Source organism: Rattus norvegicus, chromosome 17 (genome assembly GCF_021556685.1).
Source record: "Rattus norvegicus strain SHRSP/BbbUtx chromosome 17, alternate assembly SHRSP_T2T, whole genome shotgun sequence".
NCBI lineage: Eukaryota > Metazoa > Chordata > Mammalia > Rodentia > Muridae > Rattus > Rattus norvegicus.
Genome location: NC_141550.1, coordinates 181,874 through 191,277, shown reverse-complemented (window position 1 = coordinate 191,277; position 9,404 = coordinate 181,874). Strand labels below are relative to the sequence as shown.

At 42.7% G+C, this 9,404-nt stretch overlaps 1 protein-coding gene across 1 annotated transcript; it reads left to right on the top strand.

The window, feature by feature from the left end:
* Window positions 1-4,306: 4,306 nt before the first annotated feature.
* On the top strand, window positions 4,307-9,144 carry Spata31d1c (SPATA31 subfamily D member 1C). The gene is given in 4 exon segments (NM_001402199.1): window positions 4,307-4,523; window positions 5,174-5,213; window positions 5,803-5,863; window positions 6,134-9,144. Coding segments are annotated over 4 exon segments (2,025 nt in total). The 5' UTR covers window positions 4,307-4,337; the 3' UTR covers window positions 7,872-9,144.
* The last annotated feature ends 260 nt before the right edge of the window (window positions 9,145-9,404 follow it).

Below are 9,404 nucleotides of genomic sequence, written 5' to 3'. Positions count from 1 at the left end.
CAGTAGCTTGACAATTTCCCTACAGCAGATGTCTTTCACTGCATGGAACAATTTGCCTTGTATACAGTTTAGGAGGCTTGCTCCAGTGTGTTTATTTGAGATTGTACTTTGAATATTAATGGTTTTACTTCTATACTTCTGTCTATGTTACAGTTTCCCCAAGTTAACAAAGAAAATGCCAAGTTTCCAATTTTAAAACATTACAACTCTTGTCATTAAAGAACGTTAGTAACAGAAAAGAAACAGATATTTGGTTCCAACCAACACAAAAATACTGTAATGGGCGCTAGAGAGATCACTAAGTAGGTTAACTCATGAATACCTGAGTTCAAATCCCAGCATCCACATAAAAAGCTGGGTGTGGTTGCACACATACCTTCAACCCTAACACTGTAACTGATGGAGAAAGGAAGAATCACTGGGGCTAAGTGGCTGTCATCCTAGATCTAGGTTCAATGAGAAATCATAACTCAAAGGAATAAAATACACACACACACACACACACAGAGAGAGAGAGAGAGAGAGAGAGAGAGGTGGAGGGCAGTCATGGGTTCTCACTCCACCAAATATTGCCAAAGGATCTTTTTAAGTTGCTGTGGAAAACAAAGAATTTTAAATTTACCATTCAACTCAAAGTCCACAGTTAAATATTAAGTACATTCCCATTGTAGAACATTAAGCTTATCCAAAACCTTATCATCCTAAACTATGTTCCAGTAAACAGTCGGTCCCCATTTCTTCCCTCCCAACCTGTGGCAGCATGAACTGACTTTTCAATCTTTGAGTTTTACAGTATGTGTAGCTTTGAAACTGGTTTATCAAGGCTAATCAAGGTTAAAGCCTGAGTCAGAATATTCTTTGGAGGATGGGGCAGGGACTAGAAAGTCCTGAGGAGAAGGAAAAATAGTCATTATTCACCCAGGCCAAGGGCCAGTTCCAGAGCCAAGGTCACTGGAAAGGCCCTTTTCACACTGCCATGTCCTTAGCCAAATGTTCAATAGCAGGAAGTGTATCTGTCTCCAGATGAGGTACATCATTAAGTGCTGTGTCATCTCTGTAGCCAAAGCTTAATCATAATTCCCTTCCAGAGAAGCTAAGTAAATAACAAAGAGCTTTAAATCTCCACTAAAGATCTGTCTTGAATTCAGAAATTACCCCATGAAGGTTCTCACGGTACAAGACAGAGAGGCCAATGCAGGCATGAAACTGGAAGAAATTGTAAGGAACAAATTTCTTTCTTTCTTTCTTCCTTCCTTCCTTTCTTTCTTTCTTTCTTTTTTATTTATTAACTTGAGTATCTTTTTTTTTATTAACTTGAGTATTTCTTATATACATTTCGAGTGTTATTCCCTTTCCCGGTTTCCGGGCAAACATCCCCCTAATCCCTCCCCCTCCCCTTCTCTGTGGGTGTTCCCCTCCCCATCCTCCCCCCATTGCCGCCCTCCCCCCAACAATCACGTTCACTGGGGGTTCAGTCTTAGCAGGACCCAGGGCTTCCCCTTCCACTGGTGCTCTTACTAGGATATTCAATGCTACCTATGAGGTCAGAGTCCAGGGTCAGTCCATGTATAGTCTTTGGGTAGTGGCTTAGTCCCTGGAAGCTCTGGTTGCTTGGCATTGTTGTTCATATGGGGTCTCGAGCCCCTTCAAGCTCTTCCAGTTCTTTCTCTGATAAGGAACAAATTTCTGATCAGTAGCCTGAGACATAAAACCCTGCACAATTGTAGAATATGAATTTCGCACAATTGTTTCAAATTTTGGAAGATTCACAGACACCAGGAGCAGATGACCTGGTACTTGGAAATAAGATGATGGAGACAGCAAAACCAAGATAAAGAGGGGAAATATATATATTCTCATCTGGAAAAAATAAATTTGAGATGAAATTCAGTGGCCATTATCATGCTAAACAAAGATGCCAGAAGTGAGTAATATTCTTGAGTTCGAAGGCCACTGTGGCAATCTTGGTAGTACTGGCTGGTTCTGTGGACTATGGGAAAATTGGTGGCCAAAAGGTGTTTTCGGGAATAAATGAAGGCCATCCAGGGCCAAGTGCTCTGACGTGCCTTCTATCTCCAATACAGAAAACTCAACAATATGGCATCTAAATAGGACCATCTTGACAATCGGGAACTGATGACTGAGGGGTGCAGCACAGAGGAATTACGGATAGAGTGAAAAGAGAAGCACCATGAGTGTGTACGTCTTGTTTGATAGATCCAGTTCTGGAGAAAAATGTGCTTCCAGGTGACAACACCCTTTTCAGGTATATGGTGGACTCTGCTGTTGTTCCTTTCCTGACATGACCCTTCATCATGATCATGTTCTCCTTATCCACTGTGATATTTTGATCATGAAATCAACAATTGTATAGGATTGCCTTGTACCTACCTAGGAAATGGATGTCCATGGTCCAAGTTTAGATTTGTGCTATATTAGAACATTTTTGTTTTCAATTATATATACTGGTCAAGTTCTAAGGCTCTGTATTAGTTGGGAAAACTAAGTACAAAGCAAGACCTTGAGAACTTCCTTAGAACGACAACTGAGGGTAAGGCAGAGATGAGCAGATCAGGGTGGGCATTGGCTGTGAGCATGTTTAAATCACTTGAGAAATTAACAGGATGTTAGTGACAATTCTCACCTTCATAATCGTAAACTAATCCCTTTCTTTAGAAATGCCCTTTCTTTGTTGTTTGTTTCTAGCAAAATTAACCTGAAAATGAAATGTTTGGGGGCGTTTAATTAATCCTTTCTGAATCACCTAAAGAAAGAAAAACAGATAAACTTTTTCTATTACAATCTATGCTGAGCTGAAATATTTCAACAACAAAAGGAACAACATTGGAAAGATAGAAGCAGGATAAGAAATTGTCCTAAAAAACTGCCAAGAGAGGGTCTGGTGGCACAGCACACCTGTGATTTCAGCATTTAAAAAGTAGCAGGAGGATCAGGAGTTCAAGCTCATTCTCAGCTACAGAGTGGGTTTGGGGACATCCTCCATCACATGAGTCCCGGTTACCTATCAGCTAAACAACCAAAACCAAAGTAAAAGTCTGCTGAGAAACTGTATGGTAGTGTATATCTGTAACTCCTGCCCTTGAAAAGCTCAAACAAAAGAATTGCTTACAAGGTCGCGGATAGCCTGAGCTATATGATGAGATCCAGCTTAGCTTGGACTGTAAAGTGAGACTTGTGTTAAACAAAACATAAATGCCACTTGATGTGCACAAAGCTTAGGGTTACGGACAGGCATCATATACAGCTGTATACACACCACTATTTCCAGGTAGGAAAAGCTACCTGGAAAGTTAGTGGAAGACGGATGTTCAGAGTTCTGAGCATAGTTGGTGAGAGAATAAAAACTAGAAAAGAAGTGTAGTTGTCTGTGAAATTTTGGTTCACTTAAAGCTTCGATAGCTTCAGAAAAGTAAATGGATTAGCCCACTAACCCAGGAGGTTTGAAGTTGTAAGTTTATATACACGTTTTATTTATGTCAGTTTTGTGATTCAGCCTGTCCCTCTGACTAAAATCACGAAAAGGTGACTGAAGCAAAGTTTGCTATGGTATATTCACAAAAGTAAGTGTATGGGAAAATAATTTTGTTCTATAGCTGAGTTAGAAGGAAAGCCATTCTGTAGAGAAGAAATATTATATTTGAGCAGTGGTTCTCAACACAAGGCCACTGTGGCAATCTTGTTAGTAGTGGATAGTTCTGTGGACAGTGGAAAAACTGGTGGCCAAAAGGTGTTTTCTGTGACCCTTTAACATAGTTCTTCATATTGTGGTGACTCCCAACCATAAGATTATTTTGTTTCTACTTCATAATTCTAATTTTTATAGTTATGGATCATAACATTAAGTATCTGACATGCAGTTTATCTGATATGTGACCCCTGTGTAAGGGTCATTTGATATCACAACCTACAGCTTTGAGACTGGTGTGATAGAGGAAGGACATTTGTGTTGCTAAGACTAAATATCTGGCCCAAAGCAAAACTTCCGGGCATTGTTTTGGACGTTCTAGTCTGGAGAACTGAGTGAGTCCAATTCAAGAGGAATGGGTTGGCATCCAGGTTACAGAGGTAACAAGATAGTTCCCTGAGGTACATGAAGCGAGATAAGGAGGGAGGGGTGGAAATGGAGCAGCAGTCTCAAGCAGAGGTCAGTGATAGGGCTTGGAGGAGAGGGAGGGAGGAGCTGAGGGCTCACTCTTCTCTCTGTCCTCACAAACCCTCTATGACTCTCCCTTGCTCTGTGATGCAGACCTAGGCCTACAGTGAGGCCCATGCAACCTCAGAACTCAGATACTTCAGGCATCCATGTAACTCAGTCTATGGAGAACATCCTCTCTTTTCTGAATAGATATATTGAACCATGGTTAGGCTTTGGATCAACATTCTTGAATACTGGTTCCAATTACATCTTCCTGAGTGGAGTGGGGTCTATCCTTCTATACCTGTGGTATTTGATATTGAAACCATTCTTCCCACCACCTTGGAAAAGTCAGGACATCAAAAAGGTGAGGATGTATGATGAACCCCCAAGAGATGCTTTTTATTGGTATACTACAGAACTCAATGAGTACTGAATTAGTACTGAATGAGTTTGTCTATCAGAGACCTGACTGAAATGGGACACTTGGGAGAGAAAAGAACATTGCTGTCCTAGGGCATGAGTCCTGGCATGGGAGGAATACAGGGAGGACTAAAGTTTTCACTTAAATATTCAAAGGAGAATAGCTTCTCCTGATGAGCTCCTGAATGAGCATCCAGGCTTAATTCTCACCCTGACTGTACATTTACCCAACTACCCTCCAAGTTGGGCTGGTGAGGAAAGCAGTGCCAACTTCTTGGAGACTGAGAAGGACCTGAAACCCGAGCTTTGTCACACTGGACAATGGTGTCTCCAAAAGAACACAGATGTTGCTGCTGACCTCAAATTTCTAACTGATAATCCCACGTGTGGCTCTTAACAGACAAAATCCTTCTTTGATTTCCCAAAGAAGGGCAAAAAACATCAGGTCACCTCCAAAAGTTCATTTAAGAACAGACTAAATTGCATTAACTGAACAAATGTCATAATATTCTTGGTTTATAAAATTTGGGTTTCTTCAGAAGATAAACACCAGGAAAAAATTCTAATGCCTTGTTTATTTCTCTATGTCCACAGTGGCAGGGTACAGCTAACAAAGGAAGGAGGTCACTTAAAGGTAGGTATCTATCTGCTGGAACTCCTCTTCCCAGTTTCCCATCCTGTCATTTCCATAAGGTCCTAGGTCTATGATCTGAGGATGTAAAGTTGCCAGGTAGTCAACTGCCAAGAAATAGTCCTCAAAGAGCGACCCACAGGAAGGAAGCATGACAAACGTGCCAGAGTCAGTTCTCTGCACTCCTGTGGACATGAAGCTGCCACACACCCTCAGGACACTGGGTTCCATATATACAGTGAGCACTGGATATGTCCAGGGAGTACTATGTGTTTGGTTGGTTGGTTGGTTGCCATGCATTCCTGCCTTCTGATATGATCCCCATGTTTGACACATAGGTGCCCATACACCTTTGAGGAAACCAAGACTTGTGTGCTTTACATGGTGTTTTAAATATCATTTCATGGGACAATGTAGAGAAAGATACCTTATATAAAGTCATATAACATGTGAGCCATCTTAATGACAGTTTGACCATGTCTACTTCTTGTTGGTACTTTCAGACTTTGATAGCCTAAGTATTTTCTTTAAAATGACTCCTGTTTGATATTTCAACCTTTCTTCCCTACAACTAATACTTCTGCTTTCCCAGGTTGCAGAACTTCCCAGAAAAAAATACAGGAGCAGAGGAAGCTGCTGTCTGTTGTGCAAAGGTGATTATTCTCCTTTTTCCTGGACCTCATTTCCCTATGATCAAAGCATATCAGAGACTCAGCACAGCTTGCTCTTGTCAGGGGAAGGGTATACAAAGAGACAAGTACACAAATGAAGAGCATGGAGAGAGGTTAGAGCCTCGCTGGAGGCCATGGGTGTCATAAAATGAATGGATATATACAAGCTTGAGTATCTCCATCACAGCTAGGCGGGTAGGACCTTTTCAATGCTGGTCTTTACAACAGAATTGAAATTTTTATCTCCTGCAGCCCCATAGGTGAGCTGTACGATTCCTCCCGCTTTCGGCAGCTACTATGTCCAGATCCCTTCTGTGATGTGTGTAATGGAGCAACTGCTAAGATCAACCGTCTGCTTTTTCAGGCCACCCCACAAGATGGCACTGCCTCTATGTCCAGTATGGACTCCACAGTTTCTGTGACTGAGACTTTGTCCCTTCCTCTCCCAGAAAATACTGTAGGAGATCTAATTTCAGATCCCACATATGAGCCTTCTCTACAGTCTTCCTCCATTATTCCACCTCACCAGAGTGTGCACTTGGAAGACACACTTTCTGCCTCACCACTGGATGACTGTCTACTACCAGAGTCTCCTGTGAACGCTGAATGCCCACTGGACCACGATTCTCTCCATCCACTTGCCTCTTTTTCTCTTCCGCAACAACATGCCACTCAGGAAACAGAACTGCTTCTCCAGCCAGCAACTGTTCTCTCTCTGGTAGGCAGCCCGTGGGAGCTTTTCAATGATGTCCCAATAAATGAAGGCATTTGTAGTTCAGATCATGCAGTGTCAGAATTTATCCAGCAGCAGACTGATACAGGCAACTCTTCCCAGTTGGAGCCAGCACATTCGGATAACCAAGAGCTTCTTGACCTCCATTCACCTGAATCCTACTTATGGGGAAACACCACAACTTACCTCACCTTGTCTGGAAACCTTAACTTTTCCAGCCTTGGTACTATGGCACTATTTGAAACACAAGACGGGGGGATGACTGATTCACTTAAAACTTGGGGTAAAACCTCAGAGTTTGATCATCAGAACTTGGCAGTTTCCCATCCTTTGGGGAGCAGCAAAGAGAGACATCACATGCCCCAGAAGTTGCCTTATTCCAAGACCTCTGAAGATCAGTTAGAGGATAAACATACCCAGTTTTTCTGTGGACTCCCTTCTCTACACAGTGAGTCCATGAAGTCTATTGCCACTGTGTTGACTGATAGTTCCCTGACCTCTGGATGCTGCAACAGATTATTAGATTCCCCAGTGCTTACCCACCACACAACTCTGCCCTTGCCTAAAAGTCAACTAACTAACTTCTCCCAAAGTCTGTCCCAATCTCAGTACCAACCTATCCCTCAAGCGAACCCCCAGGCCCAGCTTCAATCCCCAATTCCAGTGCTGTCACCTTCTCTTTCCCAACATAAGATCTGTGGGGTATATTTCCACAGCCCCCAGGATGAAGCACAACCTCTTGATCCATCTGCAATCCACTGCCTGGAATATAACATCTTGAAAAAGGAACAGGAGAGAGTATGGGGTTTACCCACTGTGGTCAAAAACTCCCAGCAAGAATTTTGTCCCCCACCTCCCAAGCCCTCATTGGTCACTCAGCCCTCCAAGATCCATGTTCCAAGGTCCATCTCTCTTGAAAATTGCCTTATCACCATTGAGCTCCGGAAGAAATTTGAGCACCACCTTCGAAAGAGGCTTATCCTACAATGCTGGGGCCTACCCAAGAGGATCCGTGAGTCTCTGTCATGGATGAATCCTCAGGGCGAACTTCCAGAGTTATGCCCATCCAAAAGTAACTATGGACTTTCATGGATCTCTTTCTTTAAGCAACATGGCAGGAAAGACCTACACAATATTGTAGACCTACACAATATTGAACCAACCTGGAAGCTTCCCAGCAAAGCAGTTAGAGAAGAAACTGTTGAAAGCAAAGGGACACAGCCTAGAAACTGTTCAAAAACAGCAGACATGGAGTAACACTAAGGGCACTCTAGATAATGGCCTGCAATTTGACTGTGAGATAAACTTACAATGCCCCTCAGACAGTCCTTCATGCAAACCTTCAGGAACCTCAGAGGTGAGCCGATGTCAGAAAAAACTTGAAACTTCTCTGAAAGAACACTTGACCATACATCTCAATGAAACCAATGAGGGTCAGATCACTAGCACTATGTTCAGATCAAGGCATGGTCCTTTCCCTTTTACCTCGTGTGACCAAGCAAGAACACGAGGCCCAGATGCCTTCTGATAATAAGGGTGGGCTTGTAAAAAGCACATCTACAGTGAAAAAGTCTGTCTTACACACCAGGCCGGTAGAGTCAGAGGGCAATAGATACAACTCAGATGTGCCCAGAATGTTGGCTGAGGTTGGTTCGGTGCCATTGGGTAAGAGACTTAATTCTGGCAAAACAGTTCAGAGCTCTCAAGTAACAAAGATGATTGACCAAAAAAGCATTTGTATCCAATAAGGTTGGTAAGGGAGGGCAGCTCAGTAGTCTTCAACCATGATCTACCAAGATCTTGAATACCAGCCAGCGTAAGATGCTCAAGGGGCAGATGGGAATACAACAAAAGCACAAAACATACTGTTCTCTGGAAGGGCCTTGAAGGGATTATCAGTTCCCCAGGAATGTCAGGCATCTGAGTTTAATGGTTAGGTGTCCAGGGAACAGAAATTTAAATCAGAAAGCAGTCAGCCCTTTCAAGCTCTAGGACCCCCAAATGACAGATAAATTCACTTACAAACCATTATTCAATTGTGATCAGAACCTTTCCAGTGGACCCATGAATAATGCCCAAGTGCATCAAGTTCTCCTGTCCACAGCAGAGTTTAGAACAGAAACAGGAGCTGTGGATGCCTCCATATATCTTAGACAAATGCCAGAACAAGCAAAACAGGAGAGCCTGGAGCCAGTGATGCTTTTATTGGCCAAAAGAAATGGATAGGAGACAGTGGCAGACAGACCCATACGGTTCCAGAAATGTGTGGCTTTACAGACGATACTGTGTCAGAGGCAGTGCCCATCCATGTCCCACAGTAGCCAGAGGTTCACCAATATCTCATCTGTAGTTGTCATTTTGGCCAGGTACCTTCAGTTGCTATCCTGAGTTGTAGACTCTGTGTCAGGAAGCCATCTCAATTTTACAAAAGAAAATGCTTTTCCCATTTTTCTCCCAGAAGAAAATCCCACCTGAGTATTCCATCCTGTATTGACAATACTTATTGTCTCCAATAAATGCTCAGATAAAGTGTTTGTGTTTATGTTTGTGTGTGTGTGTGTGTTTGTGTGTCTGTGTGTCTGTGTGTCTGTGTGTGCTTTCTCCATGTGACATGGTTTTTGGGTAACAAGGGGCTTGTGCTCAGGAAAAAGCACAAGTCAGTTTTGCTCGCACTCATTTCTTCTCTGGGATATGACTTGATTTCCTGAGGCTCTTTTTGAAGATTGCGTCTGATAGGTCCCTAAAAGAATTTTCACTCTCTGGTGATTTGGGGAGGTGCTCTGCTTCATA